The sequence below is a fragment of the Artemia franciscana genome, chromosome 1, assembly GCF_032884065.1.
Source record: "Artemia franciscana chromosome 1, ASM3288406v1, whole genome shotgun sequence".
Lineage (NCBI taxonomy): Eukaryota > Metazoa > Arthropoda > Branchiopoda > Anostraca > Artemiidae > Artemia > Artemia franciscana.
Genome location: NC_088863.1, coordinates 31196607 through 31218945, shown reverse-complemented (window position 1 = coordinate 31218945; position 22339 = coordinate 31196607). Strand labels below are relative to the sequence as shown.

At 36.4% G+C, this 22339-nt stretch overlaps 1 protein-coding gene across 3 annotated transcripts in view; it reads right to left on the bottom strand.

The window, feature by feature from the left end:
* Positions 1–22339, bottom strand: part of LOC136028525 (PDZ domain-containing RING finger protein 4-like) — a 126962-nt gene that overhangs the window by 80856 nt on the left and 23767 nt on the right. For all 3 annotated transcript variants that reach the window (XM_065706372.1, XM_065706382.1, XM_065706377.1), the window contains one exon: positions 5431–5593. In XM_065706372.1, coding sequence (XP_065562444.1) covers positions 5431–5593 — 163 coding nt within the window. The remainder of the gene's footprint in view (positions 1–5430; positions 5594–22339) is intronic.

Genomic DNA, 22339 nt, shown 5'->3' with positions numbered 1-22339 from the left:
AACGGCATTAAAACTTAAAACGAACAGAAATTATTCCGTATATGAAAGGGGCTATCCCCTCCTCAACACCCCTCTCTTTACACTAAAGTTTTTTTTGTTTTAAAAAGTAAATTTGTGAGAAAGAGTCAAACTTTAGCATAAAGAGCGGGGCGTTGAGGGGAGAGCCTCTTTCACATACCGATAGTTTCTGCTCGTTTTAAATTTTAATGTCACTCCTTACTTTCAGTTCAAAAAACTTGTTTTCTAACAGAAAAAAATGTCGGCTCCTGTTGTTTTTTTCTTTTTCAAGTCCCAAATAAAAGAAGAATAAATTAAATTTAAATTATGTAATCTTCTTCAGATTTAATACGAAATTAAAAATTTTCATTTTGAATGGATTAATTTATTTTTAATTAACTAAACAAAATGATTACATTTTCCTACCGATTCTGGATGCATACTTCATTTTTTTTAATCCCCAGTTTATGATTAAAAAGAATTTCACCAGACCATATTCTTGAAACAATGGATTTCCCTTTCATTGTATTTTATCAAAATCTTTCGAGCATTGCGCCTATATCATTGTGGCTCAATTGGGATGAAATGGAAATATTCACAATCAATGACAAGATATTTCTTTTAACCATTCAGACAAACAAAAGGACAAAATTCAAAACAATTTTCTTTACAGAAGTATAGAAACTTCGAGCTTCTACAGAAAACGCCTCTCCTAGACAAAGACCTCTTTTTTCTTTTCTTTTTTTTGCTATCCTCAAATATAAGAAATACCCTCTAAAATATATTTGGCGTCAGTTCAATCACAGACAAACTGGGATTCAGTTGCAGACGCTTACTTAGAAGTTAAGACTTCATTGCCTTCCAATAGAGAATTAATCAAGTTTGGACTAGGAAACCACCCCTTTCTCAACTGAAAATATAGAACCTAAGAACCGCTTGCAATTCATCTCAATTTCAGCTGGAATTCTAAGCGTTCTGGAAAACCAGTGAATTCTAAATTAGATTGAAATTTCTTTGACAGGTAATCAAGCATGGTGACTTAATAAGTCCCACTGGAACCTCATTATCTACTTCAAATGAGGAAATTACAAGAAGAGGACAGAACTGGGAGATAAAATCGATATGAATCCTTCATAAATATATTTTTTATCGGAGACTAAAAATTGGTCAGAGAATCACAGGCATAGACCTAGTGCAACATAGGCAAAGGGCCATACTACCCATATACCTTCCTTCAGGTATTCTGTTTTACTTCTTTTTTTCCCAGTCACTTTCCATGGAAGAGGTGGTCGTACAAGCTTGATGTTTCTACGATTCGATTCAAAACTGAAAGCTCTAGTACTGTTTCTAAGGGCCGAATGAGATTACAGAGAAGCCAGTGTCCCTCCCATGCCCTTCTATGCTACCCATTTCCTACCTGTCCCCATAAAATTGGATGCCCCAGTCAACATCACCTCTCGGTGTCTCCAATCCACCAAAATATTTCTGCACTATAAGACTATAGAAATTAGAATTTATTCACGTCTAAGTAGAGAGGTAAATCACAAGACACTATGCGGTTCGAAGTTATTAAAACTTCCATATCTTTGGAATGGTTTAGGGCATCAAGTTCAAAACTTCAAGGGGTGTTATCGGTGCCAAATGGACCGCATGTTTGACTTCAGGTGAGAAGGCAGAGAGGAGGCCTAAAAGTTTTTTCTCCAACCCAACCTTAATACCAGCTAATTAGCAATATAAATAAAAGAAGTTATTTGTCACCAGGTGAAGACAAAAGCCTATCTTCAATGTCCTAGGAACAGCTTTGGATATGACGTTGAAACTATCACAGAGTGTTGGGGAAAAGTAGACCTCAAAGCTTGACTTAAGGGAAGGGAAGGTCTATAGGATGGATTCCTAATCTCTTTAAACATTTTAGCACTATGAGCCCCTGTAGAACTAGAATCCCCTGTTGTCGATTAAGTAACATGTAAACCAAAGGAGACCAATTGTTTCCAGGTTATCATGATAACATAATTGCATTATCACAGAAACAGCTCGGGGGACCGAGTTAACATTTCCAAGTAATAATGGCTAACTGGACCGCAAATTTGGAGAGGAGGGGGCAGATGTAAGTCGAAAGAAACAATGTAACCAGGTTATCAAAATGGTATATCTGCAGAATTTCTATAATGATAAGTAGGAATCGAAACTTTTATAATATTGGGAGGGAGGGAGGGGGTACACAGATTTCCTATTTTGCGTTTAAAAATAGGGGATATGGAGGCCAAAAAATCCTTGTCTCTGATCCGCCTAGATTCTGGAGTCCCTTGGCACTATTAGCCTATTTGTAATAACTCAGGAACGTCAGAAGGGGTTGAGCTAAAACTTTTAGATAGCCGCTTGGGGGAGGGGACTCAAATGTTATGAATTTTTTTTGATCAGCTGCGACAGTAATGCTTTTTTTCAGCCCAGAGACTTGATTCATGAATGTTTTTTATTCTTCTTGACCAAAAACACATTCTGTCTCTCCAATCAGCTTGAAATGACACAAACAAGTTTCTGGGTCAGATGGACCCATTCGCAGAAAACAAATTTTACACTTTTTTTTTTTTTTTTTTTTTTTTTTTTTTTTTGGCAGACTCAGTCTTTAGAACTTGAAAATGGGCTGGACAGGAAATTATTTTCGTCTCTAATACGATTGTCGGCATGTAAACAGGGTCAGGTGAACATCTATGGAAACAAAAAATATCTTCAATATTGGTTGTATCTATATGTGACGAATGAAAATGGGCCGTAGACAGAGATAAGAGGATATCAATAAGAGCAAAAGTAATGGAAAAAATCGTTATGTTGATTCTTAACGCCAAAAATAGGTAAAAATTTATTTTGTCTCTGATCAGCTAGTAACTTAATGGGCATGCATACTGGATCAAACAAACCTAAGAAAAAAAAATTGAAAAAACAGGTTAGGTCTATTCTTGAAACACTGCGATAGGTCAAAGATGTTTTTCTCGGATTGGCGTGAAACATTCAGGGTACTTAGACTGGAACGAAAGAATCTTAACGAGCATAATAAATTTTTGGACAACATTTACTTGTATCCATTCTTAGGGGGGTGGGGTTCGAGTTTTCGTTCCACTGATCTATTTTAAAATTTGAGGCCATTTAGTCAACTCAATTAAACCTCCAGGACCAACTCAATTCTACATAAATGATTAAGGAAACAAAACTGGTTGTATTGATTCGGAATGTCTTTTATTTAAGATAACAAAACAGAACTTTTTCAAAAAATGACCTTGACATGCATTTTTTAAACGAACCAACACTTGCAACATAACTGAATATAAGAATTTTTTTAATAAAACTATAGATTAGGATACGCGTACACACAAGGATTTAAACAAGAAGGGGGCCAAGATAGCTTCACCCCAAAAAGAGATAAAAATTTACACGTTCAATTCCAACAATTAATGTCTCCTCTATCAGCCCACGTTGTGGCGTACCTGAAGGGGGACTCACCCCCACTCAAATCCTATATTTTCTTGAATTTCCCCGTACTTCTTATTCGCACTATCAGATCAAATTCGTTTTCTTATTATTGCCCTCTCAAAACTGCTTTTATTATTTTTTTTTTCTTTTGTCGATGTTTTGACAAATAAAATCCCATTGTTGAAAATATATTCTGTTTTCAATAAACACAAACAAAACTCAAGACGTTTAGAAGGATTGAGAGGAGGCAGTACCATTCTTATTTGTAAGCCTTGATTAGCCATCTGATATTAATTTTAGCTGTTGTGTTGTTAATATGATGACAAATAAAAAAAACTGCTGTTTGAAGTATAAATCGTTTTCAGTAAAGCACAAATGACGTTCTGGCCTTTTGAAGGTTAAGGGGGCGTTAACTCTATTTGTTCGTGACAATCTTTATTTTAGGATTCATTTATTCATCCACAGCAGTAACCGTTATCTTTGGTGCGATTATTCATTTTAATTGTTGTCCGTTTTGGGCTTCGTTTATTCATTGATTGCAATCTCAGTATATCATGAGCTTGAATTATTACACGACTTAATATATGCTCATCCAATATGTTTATATGGCTCTTTACATCTCTTGAAAATACTCCTTTTTGTGAAATGTTTTTAAAAACTAATCATCGAAAATAGAAAAAAAAACTCCAGATGAAAATTCCCTCAGTTACACCAATAATTTATTCGTTGATTCGTAGATTACAAATACAAACCTGTTTTTAAGAAAGAAAAATTGCTATAGCTGCATGCATATATTCGAATGAGCATATGTACTGCATTACAAACCCTATCTACTGTATCATAAAAGTAGGAGCCTAAATCAAAATGCCTTTATAGTAAATATATCCGTAGTTGTGTTCATTTCTGTCATTAAATGAAATAAATAAACAATTTTTTTTACTGAAAGTAAGGATCGACATTAAAACTTAGAACGAACAGAAATTACTCCCTATATGAAAGGGGCTGTTCCCTCATCAAAGCCCCGCTCTTTGCGCTACAGTTTGACTCTTTCTCTCAAATCTACTTATTAAAACAGTGAACGATAGCAAAATAAATGTCATATTGTCTCGAAATGCTCACGCAAAATACAAAACCATCCTTGCAAAATCAAATCAGCTGCCCCGATAATAAAAAGGAGATACTTGACAATTTTTCTAAAAAGAGATTATCAAGAAATGGATTATTTTTTGGTCTGTGGTTTCCTTTTATTTATGACTACAGAAATAATTAAGATACTTCGGTTTTCAACGCTCCTGAAAAATTAGGTAAATGGTACATGTCTTTTTTGGATTACAAGGAGTCCCGGCGAAAGAGTTGACCACACCAGTATAAACACCGCGCAAATCCTTTGCAATTTCGATGAAAATTTTCATCTTAAAACATATAAAACTGCTATTGGCAAAATGGGTCTCAAAAACTAAAAGTTTTCCTATTCCTTTATTGCATATAGTACTATAGTACATGCGCTATATGCTGACATAAAAATGAACGGTCTACTAACAAGTTGGGTGATCCGTTCTTGCAATACTCCTCGATTTACACAGTAAAGATTCAAGCTGCTTGGGGACATTTTCATGAGGAAAATTTTTTCGTAAAACTTAAAAGTACATGAAACGTTAACCTCCGCCTTCCCTCTCCCAAAATTTTGAATCAGCACATCAATTTTGGAACGTTCCATATTAAAATATTTCTATGGTTCTTGTCGCCATCTTTCATTTTGAAGCTGGTCTTTTATTTAGTGTTTTTTAGTACTAGTGATCTGCCAAAGGAACTTGTGATGTCTTCTTTACTAAATCTTTTGGCATTTTAGATCTTTAACCACAATATAGCACAATATAGTAACACAATAACAGCACACTATAGTTACTCGTCCAAAGTATGAACGTTAGAGCCAAGACTAATAATAGCTAAAATGATAAAAATTACCTTCACAACTACTCGGATTACTTTTAATGGACGATTTTTTCCCTTGTGGGTCATTTGGTGACGAAGAGCGCCTTGATACTTCAACCATAATCGGCTCTTGGGCCTCCTGGAAAACCTTGACAGCCTCCTCGTGACTTACATTGGAGACGTCATGCCCGTTAACCTAAAAGTTACACGAATTATAATCTATAGCGATTGGTCATTCTAATAAGTTTTAAAGGTTTAAAATACTTGAAGCTGCATTAGTAATTGCTTTCCAATCTATTCGCCACCCATTCCTTACAATATGACTGTAATCGCAAAGTATAGATATACGTTAAATAATAAGAGTATAGATAGTAAGATCTGGGTGCAAAAATATTTCTAAGGGGTAAAGGGAGGGGGTTCAGACATTTTTCCAGGAACGTGAAGGTTTGAAAAAAAATGCGAATATTTGATTTTAAATTCTCTACCTTACGAAAATAAATAGAGACATTGCATTCCCATAATGTCCACGGTTCACGGCATTACCCCCCCCCCCCATGTAAAATACATCCCCGTTGAAAAAATTATTCCCACAATTTTTCCCCACTGAAAATCCCCCCTGTAGAAAACTCCTCAGACGAAAAATATCCGATATCCGTATGCTTCCCAATAATAAGTGCTATCTGTAAGCAATGGACAAATTACAAAACTTAAAAAGCCACTTAAACTTTTACAACGCAGTTCTCTGGGTGGAGGTGGAAATTGGTCTGCAGTACCGAGGACCGTAACCAGGATTTTTCTTGGGGGCGGGGATTTTTTTGAGGCGATACAAAAGAAGCTTTAAAAAAACTCATAAAAATTTGATATTTTTGATGGGGAGAGTTAATTTCCGAAGGTAGTATTTTCAGGGGGGGTAAACACCAGTCACCAATGTCCAAAAACCTTATTAGTGCACTTACTTTAGCATGAATTTTTCGTCAAAAACATTTATTTTATGCCTTCTACAATTTTTGTATTCTAATTAGCACACATATTAATTTTTTGTATTTAAAATTTAATTTCAAAGGTGATTTATTTGAAGTCCATCTTAACCCCCCAAAGGGGGTTTGGAAGAGGTCATAACGAATAATTAAAAACAAATCAAAACTTCATGGGAGAGTGTACAGAGTAAAGCTTTGATAAGACTGGGGCGGAGTAGCAGCGTGCGCAGATGTGTTGGTCTAAGACAAATTAGTACTGCAGCGAGCTTCAATTATTGGTAATTGCATATGAGTGTGAATGTCACTTACTAGCTTACAAGAAAAAGTTTATCATCGTGTCTAACCCACTCCTATTATTGAATATACGGGTGAATAAAAAATTCAGTTTCAAAATTACAGTACAGTAGAACAGAAAACTTACAGTTTTGCGTTCAACTACAAAGAAACTGGTAAAAAAAAATGACCGATGTCATTTTTAAAAATGACATCGGTAAAATGATTTGGTAAAATGATCGGTAAAAATGATTTTTAAAAACTGATTTGGTAAAAAAAAAAAAAAAAATGACCGATGTCAACGGATGTTTAAATAGCAGTAATGACATTAGAAATAAAAACCTATTGAAAAAGCCATGTACTGCAAAAAAAGTATTCGTATATTTTTAATACGTCTAAAATGCATTTTCTCAATATTGGACAACAAAGCTAGTGCAAAGAATGGATTTCCTGTTCAGACAAAAAGTCACAGCTGCGAAACTGCAAAGGGTGAAGAAGATTTATACTGGGGAGGACAGAAAACATCAGACAGGTTGGAGTAGCAAAGAGTTTATTGAATTGCAGGCTAGAAAATCGAAACAGGGTTACACAGTATGATGAACAGCCATTGACACTACTAACGGCAGTGTCAGTAACATTGTTGTTTTTAGCAAACTTTTGAACATTGTTAATGTTGATGACAAAGTATAGAATATTTGCATAATGTATGTTTCTAACAAAACTCATCACCCTTTGCAGTTCTTTTAGCTAATTCACTTCAATAAGCTTCCCTTCAAACATTTTCTTATGGCCATTACACAACGAGATACCAGGCTTGTGGCCATCCTCTACTGAGAAACGTGGGTGGACCGGGGTCGAAATTGTAAGGTTTGATGGCCGACCTACCCTTATCTAGCTCATCGAGGCCACATATACGTCTATTTAAACAAAAACAAAGAATAATGAGAATGGAAGGGCCATCAGCTCCAAACAGGGACACAAGGTCTTCAGACTCCTATTTCCCAAGTCTCGAAATCGTTAATATTTTTGAAGTAATGTATATTCTCATATATCCTGACAACTTTTTTTTTTCAAAATCGCACACACACCCCCTCCCAGAAAAACCCAAGAATGATACGTATGGGCGTTGGCAACGTCACTTTTTCATGTGATATCAACTAAGATGTATGGAGATTCACGCGTATATTTCACTGCAACGCTTAATGAAGAGCTCAGATTCAATATTGGAACGTGGAAAAAAAACATGAGCAAATTTCTAAAAGACGTTCAGATTTTTTTTTTATATATATATTTCTTTGCAATCTCTAGCTGGCCAACGAATTTGACTTTATGAAGTAGCTGGTGATTCCATTACCATAATTAGCATGAATGTTTCGAGAAGCTTCGACATGGTCATTCTTGGCCTATTTTGGAAATCTTAAATTTACTGGAAGCCCTTCCACAGCTTGTTAGAAAAACAAAGTTAGAAAGTCCATACGGCTCAAGAAAAGACACGTATTTATCAGAACACAAGTTGAACTATAATAACAGAGGCTTGAGAGTTTAACTCCTCTTTTCGAATATATTTGGTATTAGGACCAAGGCAAATGGTGTAACATTTTTAAGAAGAATTTTCGAGAAACCAAAATTATCCCACGGTTACCTTTGATCAACATCATGTAGTTTGTCTCTTGGAAAAGTGATTTATCCTAAAAAGCTACATCTGTTTTGACCTTTAGATAAGAGTATGTAATCTCCGTCTTTTCAATCACCAAATAACCACAACACATTTAAATTTGTCGTTTCCTCCACCTTTGTCACATTGGCTTCCACAAAAATTTCCCAGACAGTGGGAATCCGAGATAAGGGATATTTATTGGAACGCAACAATTTTAAACAAGAAATCACATAATAAAAACGAAAACTCATAGTTAATGAATGTGGCTGTTTTGAAAAAAGGAGCCAAAGCTCAAACTTGATTTTAGAACTTTAATCCTTTAAAAGAAAAAATGACTCGAATCATTTAACCACAAGCACACAAAGAGAAATGTCATGACTGTTCAGAATCCTTACTTAAAAAAATTTGAACGGTTCAATACAGAGCCATTCCTAGGGGAGGGGCAGCTGGGACAGTTACCCTGGGCGCCATGACTCTAGGGCACCGCGTCTGGGAGATTGCTCAATTTGTCCAATTTTTCACTTTGATTTGTCTTTTTTGTTTATATTTGAGTCACGAGGGGTGCTGTAGTTAATTTTGTCCCAGGCATCACCAGCCCTAGGAACGGCTCTGGTTCTATAGAACGCAATAGTTTTTAATCATAAATGAAGCTCAAATATCGTTTTAAAAATGAATGCAATTCAAAAGCCAATTTCCATTCAGAAAATAGAAAAACTGGCGGCCATGACTAAACTTTTCTATTAACACAGGCCTAAAACGCTACGTCAGTCTTGGTCTTTGCATAGGTGTATAGAAACCTCAGCGTTGTCGAATATCCCACAACCACAAAACATTCAAATCTGCTATATCTTACATTTGTAACCGGCTTCTTTACATTGGGGCTCAAAAGCATTTCCCAAATCCAGAGGGGATTCAAGGGGAGTTCATAGATTTATAGAAAATACTGCATTAAAAGTAACTATATAAAAAAGAATGTATTAATTTTCTAATGATAATATACCTAAACCCCCCCCCCTGGGCCAGAGAAATAGCTAAACTTATCTGGGTAACTCGAAAATTATACCAATATAGTTAATTATTTAAATGATGAACCCCCTTTTACTGAGATTTACAACTGCACAGAAGGGGAAAGGGCGTAGATAAAACTGATTAAATTTGTTTTTAGACACTTGTGCTGAAAAAGTTGAATAGCGTGGATAATAACTATTGACTGTAGAAAATAAGGAAGAAAAAGAAGATGGTCCTCTGTGGGCTGTTAGGCGCAGATTTTCATCAGTCTTGTGACTTACAGAGAAAATTCTCCATGTATTCTCTATACTTTTTCGGTCCTCTCACAGAAATTCTCTTGTGATGGACTTAAATAAATTTTCAAAGCTAGAATTCAACGACTGGATGTATTTATTTTTTAAAATTCCTTTTTCAACCTTATTCGTCCACTGCCTCTCCCTAGCATTTTGATTAAGGTTGTGAATATCGTTGAATAGTTTATTTTCGACCCTTGTTGGTACTTTTGGACAGAGAAGTGTTTCTAAAACTTGACTTTAGCGTTTTATCTTGGGAGATCATTAATAATTTATTGTAGATGGATACAGGGGTTTTTTTCTATACTACAACCGAGGAAAGTTGTTGTAAGTTTTTCAACAGAGCGGAACGAGAAAAAAGTAAAAAGAAATATCAATATATTTACAGCCAGAACATAAATTTCTGGTTACAACAATTATTTGATTTGTATACAAAATTGCTTATTGACTCGACCAAATAAGATCTCCATATCTACCACTAACTAAAAAGATAAATTAAAGGGTTGTTAATTTTAAAGCGCTTATACATGAATATGTCCAAAAAAATATTAAAAACAATCCACAGGAAGAAGTTTGTAATTGAGACAGAGAAGAGTCTGAGAGTAGCCTAGATGCATAGCCTATTCTTTTTGCACTTTTTAGTTCAGATGTAGAAATACACTTGATATTAATAGCATGTGCTTGTTATTGCATAATTGTATGAATTTTCAAAAGATTTCACATTATTTAAGCCGCATGTTGCGAAAAAATATTATAATCAAGCAACTAGTCTCGTATTTCACCCCTTCGATATTAATAAGAACAAAATCTTCAAAATCAAGACAATGTTATTGATTTGTTGTTTTTCACTTATTTTGTTAAGCTTTACACCCGATATGCAAACTGGAGACAATCTTGCAACTGAAAACGGTTTATTATCTTTTTTTCGATTTTGGAAAGGAATTGGAAACTATTTTCACTATCAGGTTTTGATAATGTAGTTTTGGTATCATACCATGTAACACATCAGGTAAAACTATTTAAAATTATGACTTGGTTGTGATTAAATGCTAATCAGGATTCAAATAAAGGCACCATTTTCAATACAAAATCGAATTCACAAAAACATACCTAAATACCAGGGTGATATGTCTAATACAAGTATAAATAGGCCTGTCAATATATAATTTGTCAGGAAATAATATAAGGAAACAGGAGTAACAACAATATTTTGTTACTCCCCTTCCATATTCCTTAAGAAGCCTATAACTCTGTTACTCCTTAATCCTTACCAACCTGTACACCTTAGCTCACCTTGATATTAAAGGAGCATGGGATAAAAGAATCCTTAACAAAACCAAAAATATTATTACTTAAGAGTCAGTTCCATAGCTCATTATAGCAAAAATTACGTTTTTAATGCTATTGTTTAGGTTCCATTTACCTACACCCCTCAAATTAAATTTTCTGTTTATTGCGGCAACTTATAAAGCTGAACATTTGTAGTAAGATAGCTTAGATGGTCATGCAAATCATCACAATACTCAGTTCGTAAAAAAGAAGTCAAGATAAAACCAATGGCATTCCTGTTGACGACTTTAAAACACCTTCTTATAAGTCAACTACGATTTTTAACGCTTTCTCAGGTCATTGTTTACTTATAATTACTTTCTAGTTTCTGTATCTTACTTAAATACTATTACAAAAGACGAATCAATTATGTCTGTGGTTTGATTGTTTTTTATAGCAATATGCAAGCTACGTACATAAAGCAGAATAAGACAGTAAATTCAATTTGGCAAGGGGTTGGATGAGCACCCTAAATATTGATTATAAGGGGAGAAGTCAATAAGAAATTTTTTTAACGGTCAAATAGCTGAATTCTAAAGGTGGGGGGCAAACTAACCTTCTTATTTGGCACAGCCTTGTTAAGAGCCTCCATGGTTCTTATCTCTTGCAATGAATCCTAGTCGAGAAGAAACTTCCATAACATGGCTGCAATATCGATACAGACGTTCATCCTCACTGACAAAATACCAAAAGAGTCCATACAAATATACTTCTTTACCAAGTCCAAAAATAGGGACACACCTTTTATTAGTAATTATAGCCTTTCTTTTCAAACATTTATTCAAGGACCAAACTCCATTAAAGGACTAACAACCCAAGTAGACAGAAGCCACATTGACACGTTCAACCAATGAATATCTATTGTTCTTTAAAAAAGACCAGGTTTAATTTTATTTTTCACCCTGAGTGATACGGCTTGTCATTTATTACTTCACAAATGGAGGCACTATTAAGTTTATTGGAAGTTTTGCCGACATCGCTATTCACAAACAATCATATTAGGCTTGCAGAAGAATTGGTTACGGTCACTTCAGACACTAAGTTATGTGAACCATATGCTAGAAGTTAGATAATAAAAGCACCACCCTAGTGGAAATGTGACTCATTGAAGCAGATATAAAGTTCCTTAGTAATTATTGATAATATATTCAGCTATGCATACAGAAAAGTACTGTAGCCAGGTAAAAGAGCTGGGAAACCAAGACTCCTGTCCTAAAGTCTACTCTTTACTTTAGGTAATATGAAAAAAACTTCGTTTTCTTAAAGAGTTAAAGAGGCTGCGTCCCAAAGTCGAACCTTAAAACGTACAGGAATTAGAAGAGGCAGTTGGGGGGCTGCCGCCCCCCAAACCCCCAGCTTTTAAAGACTCTTTTGTACAGGTTTTTTGTGTTTTTGCTAACCCCCCGCTCTTGGCTTCGGAAAGGCCCTCTTTTAATTAACAAAAAATTGAAATGAATGAATAATGGAATAACTTCGAAAAATGTTAAACACAAGAGGACAGGAGAACCATTGCGCCGAAACTAGTAAATAGTAACAATGAAGTCCCCCCACAAAAAAAAACCTGTACAAAAGAGTCTTTAAAAGCTGGGGGTTTGGGGGGCGGCAGCCCCCCAACTGCCTCTTCTAATTCCTGTACGTTTTAAGGTTCGACTTTGGGACGCAGCCTCTTTAACTCTTTAGGAAAACGAAGTTTTTTTCATATTATTTCTGTACGTTTTTCTACAATCCATGGTGGATGTAATTTAATAATTCCTGTACTCCTCGTACAGGAATTAGGAGAGGAACTTGGGTGGCTGCCGCCCCCTCCGCTTTTAAATCATTGTATAAAATAGAAAAAAATTAGGACTATAAGAAGACTATTAGGAGAGGCAAACCCCCCGCTTTTAAAGACTCTTTTGTACAGGTTTAATTTTTTTTCATATTAATTCTGTACGTTTTTCTACAATCCATGGTGGATGTAATTTAATAATTCCTGTACTCCTCGTACAGGAATTAGGAGAGGAACCCCCCCCCCCGCTTTTAAATCATTGTATAAAATAGAAAAAAAATAGATAGAATGACCGAAATGTTTCTTTTGCTCATAAGAAGCTAATATTCTGTTATCTCTCAAATGATAAGCTGTCCAGGTGTTATCAAAATTTTTTTGATGTTGTGAAAAAAACCGCCCGTAAGGGACTTGAACCCTTGACCCGAGGATTAAAAGTCTCACGCTCTACCAACTGAGCTAATAACTTGCATGTGTGTAAATATAACTTGTCAATAGCTTTTAAAAATTTCAAATTAACATGGGCTCTTATGGAGAGAAATCCGTTAATTAAATAGCTAATGGGTGGTTTCTGGAAAACAGGGAAGGAGTTATCGGATCAAGCTGAAATTTCGCGGATAAGCTCCTGGGCCGTAGGGGACCTTAATTTGTGAATTTCAGCCCGATCGGAAAACGTTAAAAGGGGTGGAGGGGGGGGGGGGGTTGGAGGGTCGAAACTTTCGGGGGGTTAAGATTTTCCTACGAAACTTTCATGGGCACTTACTCGGAGAATTCCGCATCGAATGAGTCTTCGTACACCCAGATCCGATGTCGGATGTGACCTGTAGGCGTCTAGGAAAAAAAGTAAATGAATTTTAAGTGGCTATGCGTGGTTTCTGGAAAACAGGGAAGGAGTTATCGGATCAAGCTGAAATTTCGCGGATAAGCTCCTGGGCCCTAGGGGACCTTAACTTGTGAATTTCAGCCCGATCGGACAACGTTAAAGGGGGGCTTGGGTTGACAGGTCGAAACTTTCGGCCAGATTTTCCCCATGAAGAAAAAGTTGGAGGGGGATGAAATTTTGCAGGTTTCTTAGTTGGAGCTCGGGCTACGAAATGCATCCCTCCCCATCCGTCTGCGACCACTGGAACCGAAGATCGCTTAACATTGTCGTGTGTCGCCTCTTTATAGAGGCACGAGTGTGCCTCCTTGATGCGCTATGCATTTTAAAACGTTCGGGGTTACGTGGCATATCTATTTCGTTTTGTTCCACTGTCCCGGAAATAAATTCCTGTTAGCCCGCCTCTGTAGGGAAGACACACTTATGCAGGAATCTATTTCGATTATAGGCAGATTCATTAAAACAGCAAAGGAAGTTATGGAAAATAATCAAGCAAATCATGAAATTTGGGAGAAAGGATGGGCTTAGATACTCGGTGATGTTTCTACCTGTAGGCCAGGCAAACATATAGCCTACGTTTAACAGGATTTTAAAATGAAAAGGATACAAGTCATCAGCCTACCCAAAGAACTCAGTTGATTGTTTCAGTAACTCTAATAATAAAATGCGTCAAACTGGGTAACCTTCAAAAGGCTACTGATAATTGGTTTTGAAAACCTGTTTCAGAACAAAACTTGTAGATATTCGTATTTTTTCCCCACAAACTTGTTTCTAGGGTAGAAAAGTCATAGCTCGTGCCCCTAAAGCATGTAAATTTTCCGTTTATTGTGCGTTTCCTATATTGTATTTCTTTCGATTTTTGCAATACACAAAAACATATCTTTGACACACATATTTACAGAAAACATAAGCCGAAATATCCTAGCATGCACGAACGAATCGATGATTTTGTTCGGCGGCGGGGGGGGCTAAGTGTTTTTTTTTAGCCTCCTTTTATAAAGACCAGTTTACGAGATGGAGGTATATTTTTGAAAACTTATAGGGAAAACAGCATTTTATCTCGCAATCATGATCAATTTTCAAGCTGGACAAATATTTAAGGGGGAGGGGGTCAAGCCTAATGGTCCCATTCCCTTTGGATACGGCCCTACTAGCATGGTCTAGGTTAATAGTTGTTTTCAATAAGGTAAGGCAAGGGAGATTCAAGTATTTCAAAATCGCTTGTAAAAGGCCAAAAATTGTTTAAAAACAGAGTTTGAAGCGTTTATAAGTTATTCTTCAGCAATTATATTAATGTATAATCAATAGTTTGGCATGCATGGTTTGTTGCCCCAATCCCGCTTATTACACATATTTAGAGTTTTTAATATAGTTTCATCCAGCTTTCTACCTAAAAAATGACTCAAAATCGATTTTAAATTCTACTTTAGACGAATACTTACTGTCTTAATTTTCATATCTAATAATAAACAGAAGCAGAACAGACAAAATCAGTAATGCTGGGTAATAAAGAAGCAGTTATTTCCTTCCAAGTCAATCCATAATAAACTCCTAATTCCCCTAAATTGTCTAAAGTAAATCTCTTTGATGAAAATCGACAGGGACACATGTAAATATGATAGGTTTGGCCCAAAGCTAAGCCTTAGCCTTAAAAGGCTACAATAAAGGCAGAATAAATCTCGCATTTGCTTAAACCAATAAAACAGTTGGCTTCCGGCAACGGAGGGTGCGAGCATTTTCAAAGGGAGGATTAGCGTACATTGTTGCACTTCGGATGGAAACCATTCAGTTAATTTGGTTTAAACCAGAGGGTCAAATCGGCACCTAGACACGTTCCAGTTTGCTCTATTTACAAAAGACCAAAATACATTTTCGTGAAGCCACAAATTTGTTTCTATTGACACATTAATTGAATCTTCCTAAAGTATATCCTACCATTTTAATATCTCATAAGAATTTGAATGAAAAGAAAACCTAAAATGAAATTGTGACAGGATACACAGGGCCTTTCGTCGCTATTACGTCTATAAGTCGTATCTCGTATTTTCGTAATTCCATGATAATAGCCAAAAGTCGATGGATAAGCTCTTCTCAAGGGGAGGTAAGCTGACGATTAAGTTTTTCTGGGAAGAATGTCAGATACAAACTTGAGGCGTGACAGTGATGATTTATCGCTACCCTGAAAATGCCTCAATAATATATCCGTTCCGTATGCTCCATATTTCTTATTCCCAAAGCCTTCCCTATACCAAAGACACCCCCTTTGTCCAATGCTTTCCTTATGCCCAAGGGCTTCTCTGTAAAGGGGAAAGAGAAGCCTTTGGATGTAGGTTTTGGCTATACCTAGAAAATTCCATAAAAACAAGGCATTCACGATACACAAGACATTCCCAATAAAGGGGATGTTGAGGGCTTTGGGTATAGGTCTTGGCTATACCGAAGACATTCCTACACCCAGGATACAAATTTGAAAATGTTATCCCCCAGGACTTCATGTATGTACTATTTTTAGTCTCCCAAGACTTAATGTACAAATACAATAATTTTTTTTTTGATAAGCCTCCTAGTTGTCTGTGAATAGTAAGTAGCAGGTTAACTACAGTAAGCGATAAAGTAAAGAAAATTTTCGCTAAGGAGTCAAAACTAATGGGTAATAGACACCGATGGCGATTTGTGTATTTGAGTTTGGTTGAACCATCCAGTGCACCAAGGCAAGCTACCCACTTTTAGTAGCCCACACATAGATAAAACTAGACCTCCATCGTAAAAAATCCCCGAAGCATAGAATCAACTATGAGTCATGCGTTGCGACAGAATAATGGAACAACAAATTTGACTCTTGTTTCAGGGGGGAAAAGCTTGTATTTTGCAGTATACATTTTCCTTGAAATTAAAGCAATTCAAGAAATAAGTTATTACAGACTTGAAAAAAAACCTTCCATCTCACCCAAAGAAACGCACGAGAATTTAGTTGGCAAATTAGATGTTCCTTCTTACCAAGTTTGGTTGAGATCTGACAACCCCAAGCACCCCAAAGACTAAAATAGAAATATTTTTTATTCCCTACAAGAGTTAATTTGGCAGTGGATTACCTAAAAGCACGAATAGGTGACTAGTAACTACCAATTCTAAAGTTTGACTGACATTAAATAGCATTTTCTGGTAGTCTTAATCTCATAATAGCATAAATTTCAGAATCCCCTCTTCCTACAGTAGTTCGATCAGATCCGGACATGCAAAGGCAAAGCGTAAAAATCTTTCTCGGTCCTCGTTAAATTTCATTTAGATCCAATGATCCGTTCTGTGGAGCAGTCCTATTACAAGAATCTAGGAGCCCTCTCCCCACCATAGAGGTAGGATGCCAAATGACACAAATAGACTGGCAGATCTTCCTTCCCACCACGTTCCTTTGAGACACCGCATCGTCTTCTGGAAGATACCTTGTTGACAAGAATTTAGAGGTCCTCAACAGAAGTCAAATTAGTCCCTGACTTCCAGATAGCAGAAATACCATGTTAAATTACACTTCTGACTAACTTCAATCGAGATTCAACAACCCCTTATCACAAGAACAAGAACATCAGATATACTGATAACAGCAATGTGGAAATCCTTCTCATCTGTGAGGTCCAATCGTGACCAGACCGAAAATGCAAAACTAGAACATATACTTTCACTTCCTATCGAGCCTGGTCAGGAATCGATATCAAATCAACTCCTTTTATATTAACAGGTGGAGAAAATATACCCCATCCCCTTGTCTCTCAAAGGCTTTCACAAACCGAACTACTGACAGATATACTCAGGATACTAGCTTTTACTTACCAGAGTTTTGTTGAGGTTGGACGAGGCGTTCAAACAGTCGTCATGAGAAGAAGATAGGTGCCAACGCCCTTCCCCGCATGGTTGTCCAATTTAGTCGGGGAATCAAAATGCATAAACGAGAAATCAGCGCGCATAAAATTTACCCCCCCCCCCAATTCTATTCTCCACACAGGCAAATTCCCAACAATAGCTCTTGTTTCTCATTAGTTTTGGTTGATATCTAACAACCACTTCTATTAGATGTCATAATTATAGCAACCGCCCTTCTTTGATTTCCTTTTAAAGAGGTCAGATCAAGTCACAGTCTCAAAAGAAAATTAAGAACGAAGATGCTAGCTCTCACTTTTCGCCAAGTTTGTTCGAGATCCAGCCGATATTTCTGGTAGATATCCTCGAGGGACCTCCCTCCATTCGCCTCCACGCAGACTTCAGATTGCGCCTGGATGCCAAAAATTCACAATTAGTACTCTAGGCTTTACTTTTTATCACATTTACATGTGATCTGACATCCTTTTCTGGTAGATCTGCTAAAGAAAAAATTCGGTAGAACACCAATCCCATTTCCCAACTCAGGTCACAGGCAGAATTATTTCAGCCTAGCTCTTGTTACAAGCTTTATACGCATACGAAATTTCAAAAAAAAAAAATAATTCACGAGAATCAGGTTGTTCACCAACAAACGGAAATCAGCATTTCAAGACATCCATGATTATACCTTAGAAGTCTAGAAAAGATATATAATTTCGACCTCAGGTGTTCAACGTCTTCTAAACGACGCTGACATTCATGATTTTTATGAACTTTACTTTAATAGCAGGGATAGTTTTGTTCTGTTTCCTGCTTACAAACTTTTCACAAGCTAGGAAAAAAATGGAAAATACTGGAAATTTTGCAAACATTTTACAAACACTGTACTTTTTTCTCCGTTTTCACGATTGACGCACCGTTTCAAAGAAGAAAAACAGAAAAAAATATGTTTTATTATCTTACCACTAAAGAGCTATAAACAACTGATGACGAAAAAACTACAAAAGCAGTAGAGTTGCTTCACAAGACAATAAGATAACTACTACTAACAACAAGTAACTACAACACCAACCCAAATGAGGCCAATCATGGTATCATTGGGTTGGCAGCACCACCCCAACCCATGTTGGCCTCATCCCAAAACAGTTTTTTTCAAGCCACATATTAAAAATCTCGGTTGCCATTGGTCGTCGTTCGCTGGCTCTTTACTAGATTGCAGCCATCGCTGCAATCATGATCATCTTGCATAACGATATATATTGAAAACAAGACCAGGAAATTCACTTCCAAATTTTAAAATTTTCGGATCAATCCTTTTCAACTGCTCAAAAACTGAAATACACCTACAAACCACATGACCAAGTGAATTCAAATCGAACAACTAGTTCATACTGTAGTCTCAACTCATAGCGACAAATGATTCTGTATCGGCAAAATTGCTTTTGGAAAAGCAGACCATAATCGATAAATGAGCCTTTCAGAAGCCAAATTGAATTGACCGATTTCATTATTGTATTGTTTGAATTTCAATACCGAACCACTTAATAAACCTTTCAACTTCATAGAGTTACAAGCAAATTATCTAAACCTAAGAACTCGCATCAAAAACGAGACAGAAATTGTCTCACCATTTAACAAAAATATTTGTTTCATACGCCAGTTTGGAGAAATCCAAATTCCCGATACTTAATCACATATGGTAACCAAAGACCCAAAAATCTCTATCATCTTCCTCCCGGATAATTTGCGCAGTTGAAGTCCAAACCACTGTTGTATTTTGTTGTGATTTTTTTTTCTTCTTTTTTTTTACAAGCTTGGTCAAATTGAACGGCCGAAATTTTTCTATTACAACCATTTGTCGTACCTTAGGCATACACGCCGTATGGGTAGAAAACGATTGATTCGGTTTTGAGGGGATGTTCTCACGACTCATGGGTGATCACCTTGGAAATACGATTGACAACAATGGAATTTCTGCTGGAATGTTCCGGTGTTTGGAAATGTAATTGGAAAGAAGATAATGGACCTTCATCGGAAGAGGGAAGGCGGGCTATTTGTTCGGCCTCGCTAGCAAAAATTTGGAACAGAGGGTACATCAAGTTTCAAATTTTGCCGGAAGCCAGCCATTAGTTTCTCCAAAAAAACAGTAAGAACCGGAAAACAGATGCACATAAAAATAAGGAAGAAACTATTGAAATAAAGAAATATGTTCTTAACATAAATCGAAGGTGCAATTCAGAAGGTGTAAATCAGTTAAAAGTGAAAAATTACTTTTAGATAGAGCCAGCAATGTGACCATTAATTTATTTAAGAGGAGGGGTAAAAATTCAAATTAAAACGCAAATTAAACAGGTGAATCATATGGATTAAGAAAAAAAAAATACTACGATTTTGGAGAGGACTACGCCTCCTTGTCGTGCTTAGGTGTTCCCTATTTTATCGCTGACTTCGTTTTGTTTTCATAAAAGGGGATAATGATAAAAATTGCGTTTTCAAAATCTTAAAGCCAGTCTGTTTTTTATGTTCAACTAATTGATTAAGTCGACCGTATATGGTTAGGCTCATCTAGTTTACCTTAAAACACCAATTTTATATCATAATTTAACCGAATATTTTAGCTAAGTCAAGTTATATCCAATACAATTAAAAGAGCGAAATTATTCCTTTTTATTATATTGCAAACGAAGCATCGCAGACTGCGATTCGCAGTCTGTAAGTTGACTTCGAGTCCTGCCGTAGGCAGATTGCCTGACGTTGGCTAGGTGATGACCAAAGCAAATTTAGTATTCAGCAAAATCGCTATCTTACCAATAGTCGACCTTGGTTTCCACGGAGTCCGATGAAAATTTGTTGTGAGTCCCTTAAAAAATTTTACTTTCAGTTCTTTATTTGTGGCCATAGCTTCAAAAGCTTGCGTGTGTGTTTTTCATATAACGGTTACAATCTCTATATATTTTGTCTTCTAACAGCTATTTATGAATACGTATTCGATTTGGAAGGCTCATAAGGAATGAAATTTCTTAAAAAGCATTTTCCCTAAGGCAATATTCCGTAATAACTCAATAGAAGTAAAATACGCCTGCGAAAAATTCCAATCTATTAATGTCAGTTATATGTCAAACATGCTTCCAAAGACTATCCTCAACAGTAGTCTGTAATCTATTGATCCGGAAAATGCCTGACTAATAGAAAATTCTAGCCATTATGTGCCTAAATACATAAGCAATATGTTACCACCCTCGAAGAACTCTCTCGGTTAACGCAGAAAGCGAATGCCGGAACGGAAACAAATTCCCAAATAAAGTCATCCTGTTCCTCGCAGCAGGATCTCTTGCACGGACACCACGCTGATCTGGAGTTATTCAGGCACAACTCAAGTAAAACAATTTTGCAAGAGCATTACAATTCCCTCTGAAACCTTGCGATTTTAAGACTAACCTAGAGCTGTAAGTTGCACGGAAAGATTAAGATACTTTGCCGTTTGATTCATTAGATTGAGACGAGGGGGCACCCACTTTCATTTGCTTGATGTACACCTCAGAATGCCTGTGTGCCGCACAGTTCCACAACGCTCGCCAGGGTTTCTGTCATGTTTTGCACACTTTTCGCCATACTTGGCACAATTTCCGCCGCACTTGGCGAACTTTCACCACACTCCGCACGGGCCACTTGATGTATGTGATTTTTGAGGATGGGCACCTCCTCGGCTTGAGATATTTTTCTTCACCGAACCAGAATTATAATATCGTTTAAACTTTTTCTTCTTGAAGGATATAAACTTGCTTAAAAATACGGAAGGAGTTCTTTTTTTGTCGTTTTTTTTTTGCTTCTTGCGTTCATTTCAGGCTTAAAAAATGCAATGTATTTTTTTTTTTTTTTGTGAAATTTGATTGACGGGAAAGAAGAATACCAGCTATCAAATGAGCAACTTACGTTTCACACTCGAATATTGTTTTGCGAAACATACATTTTACCTTACGTGTAAAATAGGGATATAATTGTTATACTTTAAAACATTAAAACGGAATGACGGCAAAAAAACTTGCTAAGGGAACATAAATCTCACCAGTTAAAGTTGCTCAGGGACGTAAATTCAATGTGAGCCAATTTAAAGCGAATTAAATTTCACTCGCACATGAATAGTTATTACACTACTTAGGGAATTGATTGTCATTTAGCCCTACATATATATTACCAGATCGTTAATGTGACAAAAGGTTGCATAAAATCATCATCTAATGCTTCTTTTAAGACAGAATTTTAATGCTCCTTCTAAGACAGAAAACTTCCAAAATCTCAATCCCAACACTGTTTTGCAAAGGTGATCCGAATACTAGGCCTACTACTACAAATAGCTCACAGCAGCAACATGCCGCCTGAAGCTACAATAGCTATGCACGCTCCTCCTCCATCCTAATCTATTCAAAGCCTTCCTCCTTATACCTTCTCAGGAAGTTTCCATTTCCCTTAAATAATCCTGACAGAAGATCACCTTGAAAGGACCAAAATCGATGGGATCTTATCATAAAAAAGTATTATTTTTCTTTTAAAAACTGTGTTGAAGAAGAGAGACTTAAGTTCAGGCACGTACCAAGGGAAGCATCAGTACCCAGTCTCACTTCAAAATCCCAAATTGTCTCGAATGTCTGGGTACCTTTTACTCAAATTATTAAATTATAGTGTTTTTCGATTATTTTCCCCTCCCCGAAATAAATTCTTTAGTATGTGCCCGTCCATATTGTGTCAAATTTCCACCAAGTTACGGATCCACTAGGTCCTTGTTCAAGCTCCTGTGAAACTCATTAGGCCTACCAGTGGCGTCAAATCTCGAAACTTTAAGGGGGGACAAACTGAATTTTTAAAACCGATGGGGACGACACACTTGCAATTTTTTCAATGAAAAGCATT